The sequence below is a fragment of the Mugil cephalus genome, chromosome 3 (genome assembly GCF_022458985.1).
Source record: "Mugil cephalus isolate CIBA_MC_2020 chromosome 3, CIBA_Mcephalus_1.1, whole genome shotgun sequence".
Classification (NCBI taxonomy): domain Eukaryota; kingdom Metazoa; phylum Chordata; class Actinopteri; order Mugiliformes; family Mugilidae; genus Mugil; species Mugil cephalus.
In genome coordinates, this window is record NC_061772.1 from 7,286,756 (window position 1) to 7,312,096 (window position 25,341).

Below are 25,341 nucleotides of genomic sequence, written 5' to 3' on the forward strand. Positions count from 1 at the left end.
GGACAAACACATTCCCAGCACATATTCTCTTCATTACGAGTGAGAGGGGGGGAGCCGATCATTCAATTACTGACTGCCGTCACAGGCTAATATTCCTGCCTGTCAGGGCCCATTCTGGCTCAGTTTTGGTCAGAGCTCTTCTGATGGACCTCATTTCCTATTAAACAGAACCAGAAGGTGCTGTGAAAATGGCGACACCTGATCCTGTGTTCGGGAGATTGGAAATGCTCTGGCAAGGCCCCGGGCCTGCCAAGAGACACCCTCCACACCTTCCTCAGCATGAACCCCGAGCGGCTGGACGCCAACAAGGTGGACTTTATTGGCCACCGGCTTAACCAGCACAGGTCAGAGCCAACCCTGGTGTGCATAATGTGAAGCACTTTTTTCAGCGAAAGAGAGATGTGTCAACCCATTTTAAATCAGGAAACTTTAGGTCATAATTCAAAAGAAGCTGAGCTACTTTTTAATTTTTTATCTCATTCAATTTCTCTTTGATCCCCACACACCCATCATTTTATCTGACATATTAGATTGAATTAGTTTGACCTGTCCTCGAGGCTGCGGCGTAATTTGCCTTTGACATTGATAGGGGAAGAAGACAATGTGGCGTGGCAAAGCGATATATGTGGGGGTGGACAAAAAGGGGAAGAGCTGTAGGTGTGGGAGGACTATGTGGCTTTCAGTGTCGGCGGTGAAATTCCTGTTCTTCACGGTCAAATATGTTATTTCACTGCCTGCCTGTCAGGGGTTAACCCTTGACAGTGGTAGTTCAAGTTCCTCATGTGCAAAGCAGCTTAGCTTAGCATTGGCTTAGTTTCAAACGTATCCAGTGTGTCCACAGTGTCTGCTGTTGACACACTTTAATTTGCTACTTCAGAACAGTTTACTCACAATTCTACACTGAAAATTCTTCTGCAACGCTTGACTCAAAGTGCACATACTTTTACAGTTTCTCATCAGATTCTTCCTCACACTGCATGATACCAATATACATTTTAGGCTAGTTTGAGCTTTCTACATTGTGAGGTGTTGGAGGTCACAGTGGAACAAGACATGTTGGCAGGAGCAACTGTCCTCTCTTGGCTAAGACGGAGGCGGGATGATCCATTTAAAGCCGTTCAGATTTAGATCCTGAGACTTCACTTGTGGCCTTTAAGTGATAATACCCACTTTAGAGAGCAATGTTTTCTATTTAAAACAAGGCCCGAGTTGTCATAGCACAACCACAACTTTTGAAGTCCTTCTGACAAGAGTCACCAAACATTTGTTCGCCGCAAAGTTTGAAAGCCGATCCTGACAAGCCATTATTCCAACAAAGCTGGAACTTAGACCTCAGCATGGTAACACCACCCGGCTCGGGTCAGAGTATACAATTAGAGCCTGTGATATTCTATCCAGAGATGTGCTTGTCTTCTGTGCTACGAAAGAGAACATTCTGTGGTGTGTCAGGGGCTATTTAGGATATGTAAAAGCTTGACTGGTCTAAAGAGACGAATTATTCTGGGAAGCTGTCAGCTGCACATCTGACTGAAATGGCAAAGTTAGTAGGTGCATTGAGAATGATAATTAAATACGAGGCCAGAGACTGGCAAGGTGGCCTCTCTACCTTTAGGCCAGTGGAGAATGGGTTTGGGAGCTCACATTGCCCAGGGCCGATGTTAGACTCAGGCGCTAACCCAATTTCACACTGTGTGACTGGGCCTGGCCTGTTTCAATGCAGCATCTGAGTGTGAGTGCCATCTGGTCCAGGCCTGTGAAGGAAATGGCCTTGCTTTTCACACTGATCGGATTAGGGTGTTTTTAATTCATTCGGGATGTGCCCTTGCGTGTTAATTGGCTCAGCATGGCCAATGAATCTTGCCTGTTGCTTGACACAGGATGTAGTCTTCTTTAAACTTCCCCGGCTTGGTGCTTCTAACATTTCTGGTGCTCATATTTTCTTTACAAACTGGTATTTTCCTTACAAAAGGTTATGAGTGAAATATTTAATGTGAAGCGATTGCACCACAGTGTTTCAAGATGACTCAGATTACAATGAAATAATATAAACTCCTTCCTTTCTGAAAAGTGTTATAAAAATTGGGTTATCTAAACAGAACTTTTGGAGTTTTCTGTTTGAAAGAACACTTTTCCTTGATAGACTTGTTCCAATATGACAAATGCAGTGTGATGTACAAGACAAGAAACTGATGGGTAGATGTGCCAAAGCAATAATTATCTAATGATAGGGCTATATAACGGTAAATGATACCAGCATTAAAGGCATAAAAGTTAAAGCAATTTAATTGTGATTACGCATACACACACTGTGTCAAAGTGACAATATTAAGCTTAACTTTGCCAAAATGCTGAAGCATAACAACTCCCACACTCACTACCGTGCAGCCAATATAATGCGGAGAGGTCTTTTAAGGCCACAAGTCTGATGCACGCTTAACACAAATTAAAAAACATTTTTCTTTCATTAACTCTTACAGTTGCATCTCATTTTTGGATCCATATTTCAAGCGTGATCATCAGTGCCTCGGATTATATTAGCAAGCACACAGTCACATCTAATTAAGGGGAATTTCACAGTTGTTGCTTAACATGCACTAATTGGGCTGGGGCACTAACAATCTCTACCACCGGTCTAAATATAACGCACATGCAGATAGAATGAAGGTTTCTGACAACATCCCTCTACATGATAATTAGTGTAAAGCCATTAGAATTTTAACAGCACAGGCGATTTAAAGGTGCAGTCATTACCGTCTGTGTGTTGCTGATCCTTGCAGTTTCTTTTTTCTTTTCAGGAATTTCTTTTTGCTCAATGGTTCTGCTTTCTCTGGGAATGTTCCAAAATCCCAAGAAACCTGAACTACACCCAAGCATTGCATTGTTTTTCAAGAGTGAACATTGAAGCAGCTCGTGAACGCACAGAGCTCACTTGCACAACTCAGCCACCAATTAAAAGGTCAAACATTTCAACTGTTACTTAAGGGAGACGGTCCAGCAGGAGAAGGCTGAGGAAGGAAAAGGACGGTTCGAAAAGCATGCAGGAGGCCAAAACTAATATGGAAGCTGGCCAATGATGCAACCTGAGAAAACATATGCATGTGCACAGAAAGAAAAACTTCCAGGGCTGCACTACACATAGTGTTAGAATTTGGCTTGCTTTAAGAGCCCACCAATTCCATTATTAATCTGTTATATTACTGCAAGTAATAAAGTTAGACACACTTTTTACGAGTTAGAAACTAAAGGAGATACTTTGGAAGTATCCACAGGAAGGAGACCAACACTAGTTACTGCAGATCACTTTGCTTAATGAGTTATAAATAATCCAGACATAATGGCATCATGGGGAGTTGAAGAAAAGACTCACGTGTTACTGTTAATTTTCTAACACCACTGAGCACTTAAGTCATTTCGTTAGATACCTTGGCAACGACAAGCACATCCCAGCCACGTCCGTCGCTTGGAAACGGTTTCGTGTGCGATTCGGAGTGAACTCACTTCACTGGAAGAGCTGCAGGACGGAAAGTGATGGCTGTGATTTGGATGAGCAGCAAGAGTACAGCGGGGCCAGCCTCGGAGCTGTTTGTGTCGATATTTGTGTCAGGTCAGAAAGTGATCCATCCAGCCAGCCAGCCAACCACCTCGCGGAGATGGCTGGCTGGTCGATGTCTGTCATCGTCTGGGAGAGAATAGCATCATCCTGGCAAGCTGTTCGCCTCTTTACAGCTGCCTCTGACATCTCAGCATCACTTAACGTTTATTATTGAAAGACTAACTTTTTGGCCACAAAAACAATAGTGTCTATGGTCCTTTGCAGTTAGATTCATTTTAAACAGTACAGTGAAATCACTGAGGTGATCATGTCACTGAACCACCATGTGTCAAGGAGCTGGTACAGATGTTTGGATTCTGTACCAAGACATGAGACATACTCATAGTTGTTAACTGCTGATCTGTACAAGTGGTCAGTCAAATCACGCTAAACTCTTCCCCCGTCAGTCTAGAGGACTTCAGGTCCAACAAATTCACCATCTTTTCCTTCTCCTACTTTTGGAGCTACCCTTAAAATCTGCACTTTTCTCGTTTGTGTTTCCATATTTATAATTGGACTGTGTCGCCCTCACTGCTGGTATGTGATTAGTTGTTTGTTCAAGTGACAAGTTATTAGTTCAGCATTTGTAACTGATGGCATCATTAAATCAGTTAAAGATATAAATGTTCTGTTATTTCGCCTGCTATAAATACAGAATCACACAATAATTAAAGAACAAAGTGGAAGAAAATAGGCAAGCATTCAACCAATTATGAACTTGTAAATAACGGTGAAAAGAAACAAAAGTAACTTTAAAATGATGTCGTGCAATGTGTGAAACATCTGCACCGATTATGACCACCTTCCTAATATTGTGTAGGTCTCTCTTGAGCCTCCAGATCACTTCTGAGTCATCAGAGAATGCAAATGGTCCCTCTGAGGGCCAGCTACGTTTCATGCTTCTTGAGTTGTTCCTAAACTTTTTTTGTATAACATCCACACTAAGTAACATGAAGGCCAGGTCCAAAAGTTTCCCAGTAGAACATTGCATTGTTACAAGATGGTCCATATTATTCACTTCTCCTGTCACAGGTCGTAATGTTATGCCTGATCAGTGTATATGATATGAGCGTAGTAAAAGAATACTCGTTTTATATCTTTGTATTTCTTCACATCTGTCGAACAGTACTCCACTCACAACAAGTGATCAAATCCCACGACACTCAAAGACAAGTCCACAACGGTGCAGTTTATGCTCATACTTTTTTAATGTATCACAATGAGCAAGAAACATACTTGATGAAATATTTTCAAAGGAGTATATTCAATTACCATCTACAATCAACTTAACTAGGACAACAAGGTTTTGTGACAAAAGTTTCTTTAAAAGTCTGAAGTTCCATGTGGTTGTATGTATGTTAGTTTCCATGTAATTTGGTACAGTTTGGAAATCTTCATATAATTACAGTAACAAAAAAGCTAACAAGACTACAGTATAGAAAAGACATCAAGAACAACATTTTTGGTTTAACTTGCTCTTTTTTGTACATTGCAAGGCTGTTTTTTTCTACCCTCGGATGGGCTGCCTGGAGCCACAGAGCCATGCTTATGAGGCTCGAAGGAGGAGTAATTCAAGGAAACAAAAAGAAAAAACTAAAAGCATAAAAAAACATTGTGGCACCAGAAGTCACAAAAGGAACAGAGAGCTCCAAGTAACAGTTCATCTTTGAAGTTGGAGCAAATGGTTGTTTGGTTGTTAGTTTGGTTGTTAATTTTGGTTAATACGCTTTTTTAGTGTAACTGCCTCCTTAAGAATGACAGCTTTGAGAACCCATCCCCTCTCTATGTTATTAATTCCTCTGTTTAGACCATGTAACCAACAGAGAGAGGGGTGAGCCGCCATTTGACTGGAGAGCTTTGCTCGTCGACCAGAGACAAGCACGAGGAAATGAAACGGGTAGCAACGTGAACTGGAAGAAATGAAAGCAAGCATCTCTGTCCATCCTGTCCTGAAATTTGGAAAATGTCCATCAAAGAGCAGAAGCAGAGGCAGAGCTGGAGAAAGAAAGGACAGACAGAAAGGAGAAAGAGGCAGCTGGAGCCACTTAAGTTCAGTTTCATCTAAGGACTTTCCTCTGTGTGTCACACGTGTCCATTGGTTCCAGAGTCCATTCCCATTACAGAGTTGTCAGTAATCAAATAAGGAGGTGGTTTTAAAGCTGTTTCGAGCCTGACTTCGGCTCCCATGCCCAGTTTTGGTGTGCCCACAGCCTCTCGTGTCCTCCTAACAAGATCTCCAAAGATTCCCAGAGTCTTTTTTTTTTTTTTTAGTTCTTTTCATTCCTTCTTCATCTCAAAAACAAAAAACAGAAAAAGCTGATGTCTTATTTTAAATATATCTATATCTGTATACAGGTACATGTTTGTTTTCACAGTGGGCAAAAGATGACCTCTACAGCAAAACCTTGTCTTTATCTCTCTCTCTTGTAATTGTCCATTAAAATCAAGTATCCCAATGTAAGTCAGTGGATCCGTGTGTCCACAATAGCATTTTGTGCCACAATAAAATATACACTTATGTGGGGCACAATTCTTTTTTTCTCCTTTTGTTTCGACTGCATAAAGCTTTGGCCACATTCATATATTCAATCAAAGTAAAAACTGCTCAGTGCTTCGGTATCACCGTCCTCATTTCTGATCGTAAATTTAAATTTCTAAATTTCAGTTTATCCATAATCCAGCTTTGTGGTTCAGGTTGTTTTGGTGTGTAACACGTAACAAAAATAAAAGGCAAACGAGGAAAAAAAACTAACAAAACAAAAAAAAAAACTGATGCTGGCTCTTATGAGACACACACACACGCTCACGGACGTACAAACTCAGACACACAATCCATCCTGGCTGAATCTAATGTGGAGACCTCAACTCCGTCTTCCACGAAAGAGCCCAAAATGTTACACTTTGGAAATAAGAAAGCAAACAGTATCATTGAGACAATGAATATAAAGAACATTATCACACCGTAAAGTGGCCAGGTCATATTTGTTGTTTTCTTTCAGCAACTCAAATTAAAGCTAGTGTTAATTTATGATAAAAAGTAAATATACAGAAACTGAAATAAAATACAAATACATGTCCGACATTGTCTGGAAATTAAAATAAAGCAAACACATTTGAGAAAACTGTACAACTTAAGAATTTTTAGGTAGGAAGGTACATATGAACAGTATTTCAGGGAACTGGACTTTGAGAAGTAACAAGCTTGCAGACCAGACCTCCTGTCTTTCAACAGCATGCTGTGGTATTAACATCGAATCACATTTCTCTGCTAGACTTGGAAACACTTTGTGCCTTGTATTCAATCATTAGGGCGAATATATTGGCTATACCATGGGGGCTGGAAAGTAGCTCTTCGCGAATTTAAATATGTCTCGGTTTTGGTTTCAAAAAATAAAAATTTTAGGTTCATCAAATCTTCGGTGAGAGAAAGGGGTATACCTATGCACATCCATTTCCATTGCGACAAAATGAAGTAGGTGACTTCTTTGGACATGAAAGCATCCTATCGGAAAACAAGGGACATCTTCAAAAAAACTCCTCCTTTTTCCATAAATAATGCTTTGGAATGAAGATGCCCCTTAAAAACCTGTAATCTAAGTGTGGAAGTGGCACCCTGCAGACACATGCGACAAGTCACTGGTGGACCTCCCAATAAAGGGGGCAACGACACCTCAGCAAAACAGCCATTATTTCCCTCTGAGACTAGTGTAGATTGACTGGCATAAACGTTACTAAACCTATGAGACGCGTCAGTACCAGATGTATTATATACATTTTTTGGTAACCACTATTACTTGCTTAACAAGTGAGCAACAACCTTGACTGGATGGAGGGATTTTCAGCAATGTTCCATGCCAGCACAAAATGACATACGGAGGTCACTTTGTTCAGCAACCAATGATGCAAAAGAATTTACACAACAGTTTACAGTCACTTTAAAAATGAGAGAAAAAAAATAATAATATAGATTGTGACAATTAAAAGCAATCAAATGAAACAGGATCAGTCCTTGCTTAAGAAAAATCCATTGTGATATTTGGAATGCACTGTTTTTTTTTTGTTTTTTTTTTTACAAACGTTATAGATCATTGGCTTTAAACATTGGTCTGTTCAAAAAGAAAATCGGCAAAATGTCCTTTGGAACATATATTCACAGTCTTCAAAGTTCCGTTTTTGCAACAAGAAAAAAAAAAAAAAAAAAGGTGTTGCAGAGGCAAGAAATTGGTTTATTGTTTGTTTTAGTTAAAGCTTAGCCAAAAGCAAAATGAGCATGCATCTAGGTACTCTTTTTTTTCTTCAAAATTCTACATTAGCAGCAAAACGTATGTCCTTGAAGACCAGACCTTATACATTTTCTTAAAAAAATGGACATTTGAATGTGACAAAAGTCAAACAAAGATTAATAACCTCTATCTTACAAACTGCAATGGCTCTGTAACGGTGCTACTCCACAATGCAAGGACAAGGGCCCTTTTTGGTTTTTGGTATTTACGTAAAAAAGCCACCTGTTTGCTTGCAAAGAAGCAGGAACGGCAACTCTGATGCGTACTCCTTTATCTTTTAAAACTTTGTTTTCTTTCCTCTAAAAACAGCAACAAATTCTCAAGTATAAAGAAGCCTCTTTTCTCATCTTTATGCACCAATGGTGAAAGTGTTTAGTCTTTGGATTTTCTTTTTGTCTTAAAGCGTGAGAATTATTATTAGTATTCTTTTTTCATTTTCATTTATGACAACATAAATGTCAAAATGAAAATAAAGACTGTAGCCACACTACATGAAGAACAAAAGACCTGCCTTGTAGTATACATATCTACAAATACAGGAGAGCTGAGGAAAAATAAGTGCGAAGAGAGGAACAAGAAGAGTGAGAAATAGGAGTCAGACAGTGATAAGTGCACAAAGGTAACACAAAAATTAAATAAAATAAAACTTTCAATATTTCACCCAGGATCTTTTTCATTTTGGTTAGCGCAATACCAACCAAACACTAAAATTTAAATAATTCTAAAAGAGGATCCTGCCTTGTCAGGAGGGGCATTTGGGTGAATGTTTCCCAAGAAGTTGAGAATAAGACAGAAATAAAGTTTAGATAAATTACCTGTCCATAATCTAGACTATTGGAATGACCAAGACAACATCAAATGAAGTGTCATTAAAATTGGACAATACAAAAGCTAAATGTACACAAAGTTTTTTTTTTCAACCTACCATACTGTTTAAAATTCATTTCCAATGCAACAATCTACTTAACACCAAAAATGCTCATATCTATCATAAATACAGAAGGTTGATTTTTTTTTTTTTTTTCAATCAAAACTCTTTTTATCGTCCATTATTATGTCTGCAATGCTCTCCTTGTCTGGGTACAATGGGACTGTGAATGTCCCACTTTAAAAGAATTTCTAATATTAAAATCAGCAAATCATTTACCCCCTTTTGAATGCCCAGAAACAATGCCTTATTAAAATTGAGTTCAACGTAAAACTTTCTATTATTAAATCAAGTTCAGAAGGAAAAGGAAATGCTCATCTCCTGTTGGAAACTACATGGTGTAAAACATGGATTTCTGTAACAGAAAAAAACGTCTGTGAACTATTGACCTGAGAATAAAATAGACATTACATTATTCTTTTACTTTTGCAAGCCATTGGTATCTGAATGCTTAAATAGCAAGAAAACTGATAGACTATTCTCCCATACAGTACATACTGGCTTTTTGTGACTGTGCTATTAAGTAGAAATTATTACAAAACAAAGGGACAGCTTGTTGACTCGCATTTCTTCAAAAGGGTTCTTGGGCCATTTGTCAACTTTGAGGCAGTCCATTGCCTTACAGTACAGCATTCCTCTACCATTACCCAAAACATAACTGCAGCGACCTTTTCTGTTCTCACACGTTAGTATGCATGTATTTCAGTTGAGTGAAACAAAAACAAAACAAAACAAGAAAATACAAAATGAAAACCAGCATGTTGATATGGGAAAACAATCCACTAACATTTAAATTTTTGGTTACAAGCTTTGGAATTGCAGTTAGTCTTTACACATCTTTTTCTGAAATTGGTTTGTATACTTTTAATGTATTTTTAACATTGCTGCTTTTTATGTTTTTTTCCATTTGTGATTTTTTTTGTCTTTTTTTGTGTGTTTTTTTTTTTAAATATTGTCCATCACTGAAAGCTCTTTTACAATCTGATGGAGTCTGTTCCTACACTAGCAAGATTACTACTACAACTATTACTGTCTTTGACAAAGCCAGGCTGCTGCGGCTCCTCTGCCGTCCTTCCCAGCCTGTCTGCTGACTTCTGACTGTTGTCAGAGTCAGACTCGTCGGTAAAGACGTCTGTTGGTATCGAGGTCTGAACTCCTGAGGTGCTCAATGAACTTGAGGTAACCGTTGAAGGTGAGGACACTGGAGGAAACGAGGAGGAAGAAGAGGAGGGACTAGCATTGGGCTTCCCAGCTAAAGCTCTGGAGAAAGGGGCCTGGGGCCAGGATTTGCCGGCAGCTGTGGTGTTGAGTGGGGTAGTAGAGGAGGAGCACAGAGAGGAGGAGACAGCAGAGGATGGCATGGTGGCTGATGTTGTTGGCGGGGGTGGGGGGCTGCTGATGGGATGAGTGGCAGACTGCGAGGTAGATGCGGTGTTAGGACTGGGGAAGCAGGCTGAAGAGTGAGGTAATAAACTAGTAGCGTGCTCTTTGGCATTTCTGACTGATCGCTTGATTGTTCTGTGTTTGTGCAATGCCGATTCCAGGTGTTGACTGAGTGCTTTTTCCCCGTCCAACGTAGTGTCACAAGCCAGGCAGTCATAGAGACTTCCAGCCCCTACACCTACGCCGCTGGGGACACGCAGCAACATCTCTTGCAGGTTTGCCACAGACTGACCGAAAAAACAGTTAGATTTAAGATGGGTAACAGCCGCTTCTTCCTTGGTGAAAACAGCTTGACACTTGCGGCATGCCAGTTTATACTGCACCTTGGGGACGATGTACTGGTCTAGAAGGGGGTCCACAGCTTTGCCATCCATCTCGTTCTGCTCAGAGGGTACTTTATTATGAGAGGAGGAGGAAGAAGAGGAGGACGAAGTGGGGGGTTGACTATGATGGTTGCCCTTTTGCTCTCCTGCTTTCACTGGATCTTTGGCAGAATCTTTGCGATCCCCCAAGGTTTGAGGGGGAACTGGAGTTTGGCTCGCCTTGGGTTGCTGGATCTGCTGAAGCTGCCTCTGCTGCTGCTGTAGTGCCTCCTGCAAGCTCTGCTGATATTGCTGGTAATGCTGCAGTAGGGACCCTGGAGACAGGCCCATCAGTGCTTGTGACAATGCTGGATTGTAAGGGAAGAGACTTTCCATACCATACATTGGTTGCAGATAGCCCCCTTGAAGAGCCCCTGGGATCTGCGGGGTGTAATATGGGGAGAAGCCAGGCATGAAGTAGGGCAAAAACTGGTTTGTGAGAAGAGCAGTGGGATCTGATGCCAAAGCAGCCTGCAGGGCCTGGAGCTGGGCAGGATCAACTATATATTCCATGCCAGGTGTGGGCATAGACGTGGCAGGAACAGCTGTGTCTGGTTTCTCTTTCTTGGCGCTGGCAGCAGAAGTGGAAGGGGCAGGGGTGCTTCCAGTTGATGATGGGGTTGAAGGCTTCTCTGTCTTTTCCTTGACCTTCTCCTTCTCTCTTACCCTCTCAGCATCACGTTCTTTGGGTGGTTCAGATCGCAAACTCGACTGGGTCGTTGTGGAAGTGGAGTTGGATGTTGAGGTGGGGCTTGAGTGAGAAGCAGACGTGTTGGTCTGGGCTGGGCTGGATGCAGCAAGAGATGATGAGGAAGGAGGCTTGTTGGGTAATCCAGACGTGGGGAGGCTAGGTGAGGGAACACTGGCACCAGGCATGTTCAGGAGGTTTGAAGGTTTCGGAGGAGTTAAAGCTGGAAATGTTTCAGATACAAAGACAAAAATTAAGAATATAGGCATACAGTTTTTTGGTCAGTTTAGTTAATATATTTAGTTCAACTATAATGCCATAAACTGTATTACTACGTGACAAAAAGGGGGTAAAATTTTTTTTTACTTATTAATATTACTAATGATTTGTAAAAGATACAATTAGTCACAGTGAGACATTTTCTCTCGCATTTCTGGTTTAACAATGAAATGTTGGCAATCAAAGCGAATTCTGTGCCTAATAGCACATGTACACAATGGAACAAGGTCATTACACTACACATGGGAAATATGTGTGCCAGTGGGATTGAGTGACAGGCCCATTGATGTGAAGAGAAATATTTTTAAGCAGAGAAAAAATATTGTGTTCTAGTGATGTACCATTATTGAGGTTTCATGAGTGCATGCACTACTGTTTGCGACTACATTTAATTTCCTGTACTAACGGCTAAACTTTTTTAATTAGCAGAGTGGAAAACCCCATCTGTAACTGTGCACATCAAATGTCAGCTGTATATCAGTGAATGTATGTCAAATGATGACGTACCTGAATTAGATGAGTTAAAGCTGGAAAGAGAGGGGCTGCCAACCCCTGGCAAAAGGACAGGTGGGATGCCTTGCAGATTTGGATAGGCTGACTGGAGATTCAGAGCCTGCATTGCAGGATTATCAAACATTCCCTGCTGCTGCATGGCCTGCTGCTGTGCCAGTCCTAAAACTTCATTGGCCTTTTTAATGCGGTCCATCTCTTGCTGGGCCATAAGTTGGCGGACAGTGGCTGGGTCAAAGTATTCTTTCTCCTTATCGATCTGGCTGCCAATTGTATCCTTTACCTTAGAGATGTGTTGCTGGGAGAAGATGTGATCACGAACAGAGAGGCGAGCACTGTACTTGACACCACACAAAGTGCATTCGGTCTTCGGCCCCTCGTAAGACGTCTGATTTATTCCGAAGTGCTTAGCCATGTTGAGCTTTGCCTTCTTCTCCTTGGCACGGGCATTTTGAAACCACACCTGAACCACTCTCTTTGGAAGTCCAATGTCGTTGCCAAGTACCTCGCATTCCAGCATCGTGGGAGTCCTGTAGTCATTAAAGCAAGATTTCAACACTTTCAGCTGGAGGTTCGTCATCTGGGTTCGGAAGCGCTTTTGACCTGGCCGATCTCCACTATCAATGCTCCTGGTACCTGAGGCTCCAGGACTTGGTGAGCAAGGGTCAGCCAGGCTGGACGTCTCACTGTGGTCAATAATATTTTCATTCTCATAGTCCTTAGCATAATAGCTTGTTGCAGGGCTTACCAGCCCTGAGGACATCTGGTCATCATTTTCAAGGATGGAGCTTGTGCCTCCAGACTTAGACAGGTAATCACCACTGTTCTGGTTGTGCTTTACATCAGCACTGTCATTATCAGCATTGGCCTCATCACCTGTGGTTGTGTCTGTGATGGCTGTATTTACAGAGGAGCAGTCGTCATTATCAAGTTTGTTCTGATCAAAGCTGAGGTTCACAGAGGACATGGTTGCGCTCTCAAAATCTTCCATTCCTTCAACTTTGATGGATGAAGGGCTCAGTAGACCCCTTGGAGACAGATCCATGCCTTTGTTCACTGGTGACATGGAGGAGCTTTGTCCATCACTATTTGTAGTGGGGGCTAGTTGGGAGTAACCTGATGCATCCAGAGCATCCATTTTTATTTGCATGCTCTCCTGATCGGGTAACATACCAGTAAGTGCTAAATTATATCCAGCACGTTTGGCTTCATGCCAGTGACGAGAGCGAATGTGTGCCTCAAGAGCAGTTTTTGCTTTAAAAAGAGCTCGACAAAAAGGGCACCTACGATGAGCTTGCGCCGGACCCACTGCTCTAAATTGGCCTTTCCTCTCTCTGGCTCTGGTGTTCTGGAACCAGACTTGCACTACTCTCTTTTTCAACCCTACCTCATGAGCAATGTGGTCAAGCATCTTACGAGTAGGATTTGAATCTAGCAAATACTTCTGGTAAAGTATCTCAAGCTGCTCAGGAGTGATGGTGGTTCTGAGCCGCTTGTCTCTCTGTGGCTCTTCTCCGCTGTTTGTGCTGTCGTTCTCTCCTGGGCTAGTGCTAGCTTTCTCTTCTAACTTCCTCTTTAACGAGTTCATGGTGGAGGTCGGGGTGGACGGAGAGGTGGCAGAGCTGCTGGGAATCTGTGGCATTGCCCCAGAGAGTAGCTGACTTGCCAGGAGAGGATTGCTTGGATCAAATAGCATGAAAGACATGTCGATTGGACGGTCCAGGAATTGAGGGTGGATGAATTGATTCTGAACAGAAAGGAAGTGTAATTGCTGGTGTTCCTGCCAGTGCTCAAAAGAGGGAAAGCCAATCTTGCACTGCTCACACTGGTACGGGATCATCTGTTGTGCCAGTTGTTGTGTGGCAGATGCCAGGTGTGAATTGAGGCTCATGTGAGAGCTTTGAGAAGAGGCCTGGCTTGTCTGAGAGGCTGAGGGACCACACTGCTGTTGCTGCTGAGAGAAGGAAGGAGATGAATGCTTGATGGACTTGGAAACATTTTGGGCTTTATCCTCTCTTTGGGACCTATGGTGTTGTGCCTCAGACTGGGTTTGGTGCACAATTTCCTGCTTGATAGTGGTTTGGTTTTCTCGTGGATCAGCAGAAATTTCTGGTAACTGCTTGGGTTTCTCGTCATAGACGTTTGAGGTGCTTGCTGGTGATGCCTCCTCTCTCTCAGTGGAGGGGAGGTGTGAGAATGCTGAAGTCGAGGGAGGAAGTGGGCAGAGACTTGAAGAAGAGGGCATTGGGGTGTGACAGGAAGACCCAGAGGGAGTATAACATTCATTGGAGAAATCCAGTGAATCCTCATTTTGGCTGTCATACTGTCCATCCTCATCTTCATCTTTGTAGCACAGCTTCTTTTGGTGTTTTATTAAATCAAATATACGCTGGAAAACCAGACTACATTTCTTGCACTGGTAGTTCAGATTTGATGTGCGAATATATCGGTCATTTGACAGCTCTCGTCTTTCACCCTCTTTTACCCCATCACCCTGGTTTTCATAATTCTTCCTTGCCTTCTGGCGAGCATTTTGGAACCACACAACAATAACACGTGTAGGGAGGCTCAAGAGGTTGGAAAGCTGTTCAAATTCATCATCTTTAGGATAAGCATTGGCATCGAAGAAGTCCTGCAGAACTCTTAGCTGGTAGTCAGTAAACCTTGTCCTGGATGATCTCTTACTTCCATACAATTCATGTTTCTGAGGTTCAGGAGAAGGAGGTTTGGAATCAATTTTTGTGTCTTCAAGAGTTGTTGTTGGGGGATTATTGAAATTGTAAGGTGAGTCTTTATTGCGTTGACGTTCTTTAAATAGAGTGTTTCTGAACCAGTGCTTTATGACTTTTTGTGGCAGCCCTGACTTGTCCGCCATCTCTTTAATCTGTTCTTCATTTGGTGAATTGTTGATGTCAAAGTACTGTCGCAGGACCCTAAGCTGGTCATCAGTGATGCGGGTCCGTGGCCTCTTGTTCTGCTGCTGCTGCTGTAGCATGGCAGGGGTAAGTTGTTGCTGATATAGCTGGGCCAAGTCTGATGCCAAGTTCGGCTCCACAGAGGGTAACTGGGGAGGCAACTGAGTCTGTAAAGACTGGAGAGACATGGGCTGCATCATAAGTGGCGAGAAGAGTGGCAAATCCATTGGCATGGGTATTTGTGTCATTTGAACTGATGGCTGTTGGGTAGCTACAGTTGGAGGTGTGAGCGAGGCAGAAGAAACGGGAATATTTGGTGTGGGAGCTCTTTGGGGTGGAGGAGGAGGAGGTGGTGGAGGTGGTGGTGGTGGAGGAGCCTGAGCAGCCTCTGGTGTAGGAGGTCTCAGTGGATAGAGTTTATCATAATGCTCTCTGTATTCCTTGGCAAATCTCTCAAGGGACCGAAATGGAAAGAAGGCCTGGTGGATATGCTCCTGGTGACTCTTTAGAATCAGTATGTTTGAAAACAGCTTGCCACAGGCTTCACATTCCAGTTTCTCTAATCCTTCAATGGGGTCCACCACTCTTGTTATTCCACCTGGACCGCTTGATCCAGTAGGTCCAGCTGTCTTTTTCTGTGCTTTCTGCTTATTTTCATTGTACTGAATTACTAACTCAAACCCAAAATTTTCCAGCAGGGCTTTAGTTGCATTTCCTCGAGCATCGGAGGCAATCCTTGGTGGAGGCAAGCCGGTATCATGATTTAGGTTTATTGAAATATGCTGAATGTCCTTCTTTTCTTTTGGCTTGCCGTCTGTAGAATCTTTGTTTATATGTTCTTCAATTTTTTCAGTGGTATCCTTCTCTCGTTGCATTTCTCTGTCCTTCTCATTCTGAGAGGAGGAATGTTTCTGCTTCTTCTCAGCCTGCTGGAGGAGAGATGCACTCTGTTGCAGTAATGCCATCTGACTCTGGAGTTGCGAGTGTGACTGCTGCTGCTGTTGTTGCTGTTGCTGCTGCTGCTGTTGCTGCTGCTGCTGCTGCTGCTGAAGGTGGTGGTGCATCAGTTGCTGCTGCAAGCAACTTTGCTGGGCCTGCTGGGCTGAGTTCTTCAGATCTTCCAGCAGTGAGGATGTGGAGGATCCTGCTAGGCCTAGTGCTGAGTTGCTGATCTCTGGGTTTAGCTGAAACTCTGCTCCAGGGATATAGAAAGGAAACAGCAACTGCTGCTGTTGCAGGGGGAGAAGTGCATCGGTTGTCATTGGGAAGTGCTGCAGAAGTGCTGGGTTGAATAGCTGCGATTGCAAAAGAGCAGCCTGCTGCTGGAGCTCTTGCTGAAGCTGGGCTTGAGCTTGGGCTTGCGCCTGAGCCAGTTGCTGTTGTTGCTGAAGCTGCTGCTGTTGCTGTTGTTGTTGTTGTTGTTGTTGTTGTTGTTGTTGTTGTTGCTGCCCCCTAGCAGAGAGAATATCTGAGAATTTGGACTTTTTTACTTCATGATTCTCAGATGGTGAGGAATGGCAGCTCACTGTAGAATTACCCAGGCTTTCAATGTTATGAGTCTGGTTCATGTGGTTACCCCCAAGAATATTCTGAGTTGCTTGAGACCCAGAAGAACTGTGGTTATTAGAGCTTGTAGTTGAGTTGCTGGCTGGGCTTGGACTAGATGTTGAAGTACTCATGCTGGAACCTCCACCGCTTAAACCAGTAGTGCTTGCAGAGCTAGTGATTCCTCCTGCTGCTTCAAGTTTGGCTGCCCTAGCTTTGGTCTGGTGTAGAACAGAGCGCATGTGAATTTCCAAAGTAGAACTCTGGCTATAAGCCACATTACAAGTGCTGCACTTGAATGGCTTATTGTCAGGGCTGCTGGTAGGCTCAGGCTGACCAGTAGTGGATTCCTGAAGAGCCCTCTTCACCTTGTGCAGGTGGGAGACAGAATTATAGTGAACCAGAAGAATGTTCTTCTGTGTAAAAGACTCTTTGCATACAGTGCACTTGAAAGGACGAGACGGATCCAAGAACTTCTCCATTGTAAAGTTGGGTCCCTTTCTGAATGGCAAAGCACGCTTAGGTTCAGATCCAGAATCTTCCTGTAGTGAGCCTGAGTCACTGCCAGTTGGGCTTTGTTTTTCCTCTGGATCACTTTCATCTCCCTCCTTGTCATCTTCTCCCAGACTCCCCTGCTCCTCTCCAAGGGATGGATCACCCATTACCATAATGTCGCCATTCATCAATAATCCCCCATATAGTTGCTGGATATCAGCTTCACTCAACTCCAGGTGACTGGTTTCTAAATGCTTCTTCAAGGCCTGCAGTGTTCTGAAACTTCTCTGGCAAAGGCAGCACATGGTGGCTGCCCTGATCACATGGTACTGTGAATGGAGTTGTAATTTCTCCACAGTCTTGAAGGCCAGGCTGCACTGGTTACAGCGGTACTTGTAGACATGACGATCTGAAACAGGCAACTGGGGCCTTTTGTTGTGAACTTCATTGAAGTGCATTTGGAGGGAGTTGGAGGACTTGAACACTTGATTACAGCCTTTCTTCCAGCACAGGAATCCTGTGGCATCATCCCTTTCAGACTGCTGATCTTCCAGGGGTGACTTGCGGGCTTCAGCCGTTTCTGTTGGGAGTGATACACCCTTTTCTGGATCAGCTTCGGATGCATCTGTAAATAAATAAGCCAAAAGAAGATAGCAATTCATCAGCTACCCAGATTTGCAAAGTTGAATTTCTCCAGGTATAGCAACAATGATTCATACTGTATTGTTATAAATGAGGGGGACAGGAAGATGTCTATTTTCTTTTGTAAAACCCTAAATAGTAATTCTTTCTTCATAGCCTATGTATGCTTAATTAATTAAATTAATTAAATCGCATTGTGCCATCAGTCACTTATCATACCTAGGAATTACAATGTGGGTACCCCAGATTTCAAACACTTGAATACTAACCAGCTTGCTTTTTTGTTTCTTCAGAGTTAGAGTTGGCTGGCGCATGTGGGGTGCTCTGGGACTCTCTATCCGAACTAGGTACAGGTATGAACATGCTGGCTGGTAACACTTCAGATGCTGTCACCTGGAAAAACAAAGCACAAAAACTGTTAATAAACATAATGAATGATAAGGGAAATTTACACTTTATTTAACATGCTTCAATAAAACATTATTCTGCGTCATTATTAAGACTGTGTGCTGCTTAATGAATCATTCAAATCAAAAGAAAACATTGTAATTGCTTTCAAAAGAATTATGCATTTAAAATGTCACCATTTTTTTGTTTTCTAATTAGGAGAAGATTCCAAGAACTACTCAGAATTGACAATGAAATAAAAAGAAACCCCTCCCTCTGATAGCCTCTTTTCACCACCAGACTTGATTATCTATCAAAATTGCTCATTAACAGTTCACCATTTAATCACTGGCTGAAAGTGGGTAATTAGAAGATGGTGCTTTGTCTTTTTCACCTTCCTTTAATCAACTTTACAAACAGAGTAATCAGCTTCAGTCTACATGTTGTGTTTTAATTTGCGCCACTCCTCCTCTTTTTCCTTCTATGTTGCAGCTGATCCTCGCTTTTAGCCTTAGATTATCTGCAGTCCTTTAAATTGATATCAAACAGACTCATATAATGGAGACAAAAGAGGAATTTCCTCATTGTTTTAATTTGCATCATCACAAATAATAAAATCTCATTTGTATATCAATATTAACAGCTCTGTTTTTGAAATGAAAGCAAGAGAAAGCAGAGCCAGATCTATATGCCCGGTGCTTTTCTAATTACTTCTCTAATAGGCAGAGTGACAACACAGCTGAAAGTACTGTAGCATGTCATATAGCCTTTAGGCCAAATCCAAAAAGAACCGCATCACCCTCAAGCAACATGGTTTTCGAGGTTTAGTGGACCTACTGACACTGCAAACCCCCAATTCCTGCACTATATGATAAGTTTATTCACAAATTCCCCAGCCATTCTGCTCTTTTTTTTTAATCTCTTCAAAATATAAAAAAGTAGGAAATAATGCATGGAAACTCACAAAATGGAAAAAAACGATTTACATTACAAAGTGGACTGTTTCTAGACAACTGCTTCATTAGGCGATTAGAGGGAAGAGCAGAGTATCCCAAGGTCACTTTTAATTTGGACCGCCTAATTGGCAAACATAGTTCAAAATGGCCATCATCCAGCCCGACTCTGAATTAATGAAGCACAATTATTTTCATTACCCCTATCTTACACAGACAGAAAATGAGACACCGAATGATTTATATATATAGAGAGATAGGGCTGTAAGAGTCTCTCTCTCTCTCTCTCTCTCTCTCACTACATATATATATATATATATATATATATATATAGTATATGAGACAAAGGAGAGACATGGGGCGGAAAGAAAAGGAAATAAGGTACTACAAAGATGATAGGTGGACGAAGGGATAAAGGGTGGGAGAGTGAACGCATCATTATGCATGCCTGGCAAGAAATAAAAGTCACCTATTTCAGAATTAATTAGGCTCCTTTCCGTAGACATGTGAAAAGAATAAAGTAGCTTTCCATCTGCATTCAACGGTTATAAAAAAAGGTGCTGGCTTTTAATGTGTGTTATATTACCTCTGTTCTATCTCCTCTTGTAGTGCTTCAGTACATTACTACCTCTATAAAAGAAATAAATATTGCCGTCTACCATACTAATGCGCTTGCCATTTACTTTTTAGATGGGGGATGAAGATGGTTAGGCAGCAGACAGAGAAATGTTTTATTTGGTGATTGCACGGCAAACTATTTCGCTTCGCTGGATAGAACAGAACAAAGATTTGCTTAGTGATTTACAAGAAAACATGGAAAATAAAATTAGATTTCCCCTTGATGAGCATTAAAGGAAGCAGGGGTCATTTTCACATGACCCTTGCTAGAAATACTGCAAATTATTTATTATTAATTATTATTATAATATACTGTAGGAATTAAGTTTCCATCTTAGACGCTTTGTTTTCTATGTGTATTTTTTTATTTATATTATTTAATTTTGACTGAAGGCAAGCAAACAATAACATCACTATCCAGTTTAATTAAAAGTGCAACTGTTCATTCAATTTTGAAAAATCTTTGCCATAATTATCCAACATTCATAATTAATAGGCTTTGTTATGACTGGCACACAGGTGATCATAGACATGGCAATAACGTCAGTGAAGTTAATAAATGCACTGGGAGCCAAGAGACCTACTCATCTTGAAATCATAATAGAAAAATACAAAAACAGATTATGAGTTCCACTCCCCAAATGACTGATTAGAGGAGACCTGAAAAAGTCTCTCTGATGAGGGGTTGCATTAAGACAATGAAAAAGAGGATGAAAATATGCATCTTAAGAGGCCTAATCATTTTCAACAAGCCAGCAGGATTGCCTGCAGCCATTTCACAATTAAAGGCATTCTTTGTGTTTCATAAAGGGCTGAATGTTGCAATTTAGACCAGGGAAGGCAGGAATGACAATTGTTCTCAGAGCCAGGCATTCACTCCGGGGTGAGGGATTCATTAACGGCGGTTATGCATCTTCTTGGCATTGCTGAAACCTTACTGAACTTTGACCTGATTGGTCAAGTGTTTAAGCAGTAATATGTTGACCCTATACAACACAGAAGAGCATGTGCTAGCTGTGGTTTACTTGCCTCTAACGCAAAATACAAACAACTGTTGAAGTTGTTCTAGTTACCTTAAAACATCTAATTTGGTAAAGAAAAATAATCATTTAAAACGCACTGCTGACTGAGAAATATAAAAATGAAAATGGACATATTATTACCAGCTTCTCCAACCACCCTGTATCCAATAGCATGTTAAGTACACACTTACTGTGGCAATAAGCTTATCAACACAGTCAGGCGCCACACTGTGGAGGTGTGTGAGGTGGAACTGCAGGTGGATCTTGTTGTTGAGCATGTCCTGGCATAAAGGGCAGCGTAACATGGGCTGGACAGAGTGCTGCGTCATCACGTGCATTCTGAGGCGATTCAGGTCCGTGTTGGTGAACTTGCAGTAGGGGCACTGGTACATCTGGGTGAAGGTGGAGAGAGAAAGAAATGGGGACAAAAAACAGATCCAGGGTTAACAGGGTGAAATGCGTGCGCTAAGCAAGGTGGGCCTGCTTGAGGCGAAGGTGGAGATCAGGGTAAGAGTGTGGCCCCCTTGCTTCAAGCAGGCAGATCCCTCTGATCACAGACAAGTGCGCAATACTAAGCACCAGCGAGTCTTGGCACCCACTTCAAAGTGCTCTCATCTGTCAAATACCATATTGATTTTCCACCTTATACACAATTAGCAGCGCAACTGCAGCAGAAAGGCTGAAATAATTAGAAAAATAAAATCTGGTTAATATAAAAAGGGCAAGTCTTGGTGAAAATGACTAACTAGGTGAAAATTTGAAGTATGTTTTTTTCACTCTTTTCTTTTAATTGATGTTTCAGGCTTCTAATGAGGGCTTGGAGATAACCTTTAGCAAGAAACTGTTAATTAAAATAATCTAAAAGAAACTGTTTCATGAACAGCTGCAGGCACTGAACTCTGTAACTCTCACCTGCTCCGCAGCACCCTTCTCCGCTGTCCTGGGACGTTTCGAGGAGAGTGGGCTCTCGGAGGTCTCTGACCGTGAAGAGGGCCTTTTAGAAGGAATCGGGGAATCTGACTGGTGCCGTTCCAAGTGGCCGGACAAAGCTGAACATGCGCACAAACACACACAAACGAAGGGATAAAGAGAGGAGAGCAGACATGTCAAGACAAGGAGACGACTTGGCAGCCCTGGAGCAGGTCAATCAATAACAATGTGGATAAAGGGCTTTGGAATGTCTTTCTTAAATGTGATATAAGTGCATTTAATGGGAAATGGGCAGAAAAAGTGTTGTTGTACACCTCATGTCCTTGCATAAAAATGAAACACACACACTGTTTACTTGTCTTCCCATGCCGCTGCTGCTGATGGACACAGAGTCAATGTGATCTGATGGGCTGTCTCTTTCAATACTGCCTCGTCAGGATATCGTCACAAGAAATAGCTAATAAAAATATTAGTTTGCCACAGGGTGCAGATTTAGGTTTCACACCACCACATATTTAAGTCCACATGAGTTTCTAAACTTGAGACAAGGTACACAAATGTCTTGCAATCTGCTCATACAGTAAAGAAGGTTGAATATCTCCACATCACCGTCAAACTACTTTAAATGCGACTGATTCCTGCAACTGCTTTTCATATTTATATATTTGCTCTATATAAGGTTCATACACTTGATGTTTAAATGGTGTTCAATGCACAATAAGCAAATTATACCGTTGCATTCTTGAGCAACAGTCTTTTGACTGGTAAAGTTAGGTTTTTGAGCAGTTTTGACTCAGCTTGGAATATTTTCTTAGTTCTTTGTTTCAAAAAGAAAGAGACGTCTAGTAAAACCTTGCATTTCTTGATGATTTGATTCAAGATGAGGAATCCTTTTCTCAAACCCCTGACAAAACTTAGATACGCTGCAAACGATGACGATCTTTAATTTAACTCTGAGACATAAAAACATGCCACTGGGCTCAATGATGGCATCAGGTGATCATTAGTCATACCCAAGCACATTTACAGGATAGCAACTGATGCTCCACACTCAGCCTGTGGAGACCTAAAAAAAAGGGCTACAGTCATTGTCAGGCGGCTGCCAATCTTATCCATTGTATATAGTTACTTCAAGTGCTCATGCGGCAAATCAGACGGCTGATCCTCTCAACGCAAACAACTCTAATATTAACAAAATAGCATGTCTCTTTCTTTCCATGTCTGCGGAGCAAGGTCTCACACAAGAGCCCCGGCAAAACACTTTAAAACTACTCCACTTTATAAAGGAGTGGAGAAACTAGAGGTGGCACACAAGCGCAACAGCAGTCTAGCAGTCTAGCAGTGAACAGTGGCTCACAGAGGAGATAAATCCACATAGAGCCTGTATGAGGGAGCTGCTGTAGCACCTCACTTTGTCACCAAAGGAAAGAATCCACTACGAAGCTTAAGGAGGTGTCTTGCCAGCCCCTAACGAGACCATAAAGAGTTAAAATTGCCCTGATTTGTACAGTCCTGGAAGGGCAAATTGAGAACAGAGGGCATTGGTAGAGAAGGGGTGGTTTGGCAGGGGGTCAGGTTAAGCAGGGCTGACCACGCTCCTGCTCCAGACATTAAAATGTCAGCTCCAATCAGGACGAGGGCAGTTGAGCTGATTACCCAGTGGGGGACCTGGCTTTGGACAGAGCAGCCTGCGAGATCTCCCAGAGACACCGGGATCAGCCAGGGAGGCCCTATTAGGGTCCAGTCACAGTCAATCCTATTAAACACATCCGCCAATAAACAAAGGGAATGTTAAACAAAAGGAACCTCCCATTCCCTGACATTAACCTCTCCGTCATGACACTGTCCTCCTACTCAACTCCACTTCAGTCCACTCCTACTTCCCCTGAACGCATCTCTCGAGGAAAACAAGACTGGTCATCTTGGTCACCTTCACATTTTAACAATCCGATCGCTTTGTGGCTAAAGTTTAGAAGTCCTACTTCTGTTGAATAATGTACAAGGACAAGAAAAAGAAACAAACATTACAGCTAATACAACTTCAGCATGCACACTTGAAATTTAAGTATAAGCTTTGTGGGCATAACTCTCAGCTGTAAAGCCTACATGGAGCACTGAAAGTATGCGTAGATTGCGTATCAAGCATCCTCTCTGCCGCATGATTAAGGGGATAAACATTCTGAGTATATTCCACTTACACGACTGCTCAATTAGCACCAGAGAGCTGAAACAGGTGGCTGTGTATACTGAGGCAGTGGATAGTTCAGGTGCTCTATTGTTTACGATACAGAAAGTGAGAGACAGCAGGACAGATGGAGGGCTGGGGAGGCGTACTCTGATTCAGTCTCTCTCGTCACGGCCAATTAGGACTCCATAAATCTGATCAATCGTATTCTCTCAAGAATAGACCACCACACACCATCACCAGCACCATGACTAACATCCGACCACTGTACCCTATTTTTTTTTTTGTCAAAGGTGATGGGAAAAAAAAAAAAAAGAACCAAGACATTGAAAAGCTACGAACGAAATGGAGTGGGGGGGAAAAAAGCTGTGTAACACGGCAGATTGGACGCCATTGTCCAAGCGTGGACGCGCGCACATCTGACACATGGACCCACAATATGAACAGGAATCAGAACCAATGACCGTAACATTGTGTCCTGACAGACACACGACTATTACATGAACAATGCAGCGTCGAGAAAGAACAGAAAAGAAATTCTCTGGTGAGATATGTTGTGTACGTCAAAAATAGCTGACAACAATTAGAGGTAAAGCTTAGTTTTACTTTCTGATGTTATACCTTAGGGGGATATTGAGAGAACACAGAATAGATGGAGTCAGAAAAAGTAGTAAGAAGAAGAAGAATCCCTGCTGCCTCCTCTTTAATATATAAAACTGCAGATTGTGTGTAAAGTCACTCTTGAAGTAACATTTTCATCACCGGGAGCTGCTGTAGTGTAATTGCTGAGAGCTTTAAAAAGACCTAAAACTAGAGCATATTTATATATTTGAACCTCAGTGCTTGGTTAGATCAACAACACCTATCCCATCCACGGAGAGGCCTTTCTGCAGAGACGACTACCGGGTCCCTCTCTGTCAGCGACCTGAATGTCTGTCTGTCCAGTCTTTAGACACAGAGCCCCAATCCACACCAAATGCCTTTTGGCAGATACATAGGGTGGGCTTTTGTTTGAAAGTACAAAAAGCAGAGGAGGGGTGAAGAAAAAAAAAAACTGAGAGTCAATTAGGTGATTATTAATTCATGCCCCTTTTCCGTAAACCAGAGGCTTTTGTGCTGTCGAGTCCCGTAAGTGAATTGGACTTTGGCACCTTGTCTCTCCCCCATAGCTGGACTGTATTATTCAAGCAGCAAAAGGCCTGTCAGCACACTGCACCGGTCTCTGGAGCAATCACAGCCTTGTTGTGCTTTCACGGAGGGGGAAAAAAAAAAGATGGCTGTTGGACAGAGTGACTGACACAGCACAGACTGAATTAACCACAACAGGTCACATCCCATTGAAATCTTCAAGGAGTAAAATCAGAGCTGCCATTAATCTTTGTCCTTGTGAAAAGTATATTTGTGGTGTTTCGGAGGAATTCCCCTCCTACTCATCATCTGCAGCTCTTGTCTCACCATGGCAGCTTCAGGCTCCGGCTGTAAAAAGATAACCTACCATCCACTCTGTCCACGCCAGCGAGGCCGTATAACCGTCACCACGCCAATCACGTTAAACTTCAACGAT

At 42.2% G+C, this 25,341-nt stretch overlaps 1 protein-coding gene across 6 annotated transcripts in view; it reads right to left on the reverse strand.

Moving 5' to 3' along the window:
- Positions 1-4,778: 4,778 nt before the first annotated feature.
- Positions 4,779-25,341, reverse strand: part of zfhx3b (zinc finger homeobox 3b) — a 316,707-nt gene continuing 296,144 nt past the window's right edge. For all 6 annotated transcript variants that reach the window (XM_047580259.1, XM_047580258.1, XM_047580260.1 and 3 more), the window contains 5 exons: positions 21,575-21,711; positions 20,854-21,054; positions 17,952-18,075; positions 12,083-17,665; positions 4,779-11,519 (listed from right to left, as the gene is read on the reverse strand). In XM_047580259.1, the coding sequence (XP_047436215.1) occupies positions 9,778-11,519; positions 12,083-17,665; positions 17,952-18,075; positions 20,854-21,054; positions 21,575-21,711 (7,787 nt within the window). In that variant the 3' untranslated portion in view covers positions 4,779-9,777. The remainder of the gene's footprint in view (positions 11,520-12,082; positions 17,666-17,951; positions 18,076-20,853; positions 21,055-21,574; positions 21,712-25,341) is intronic.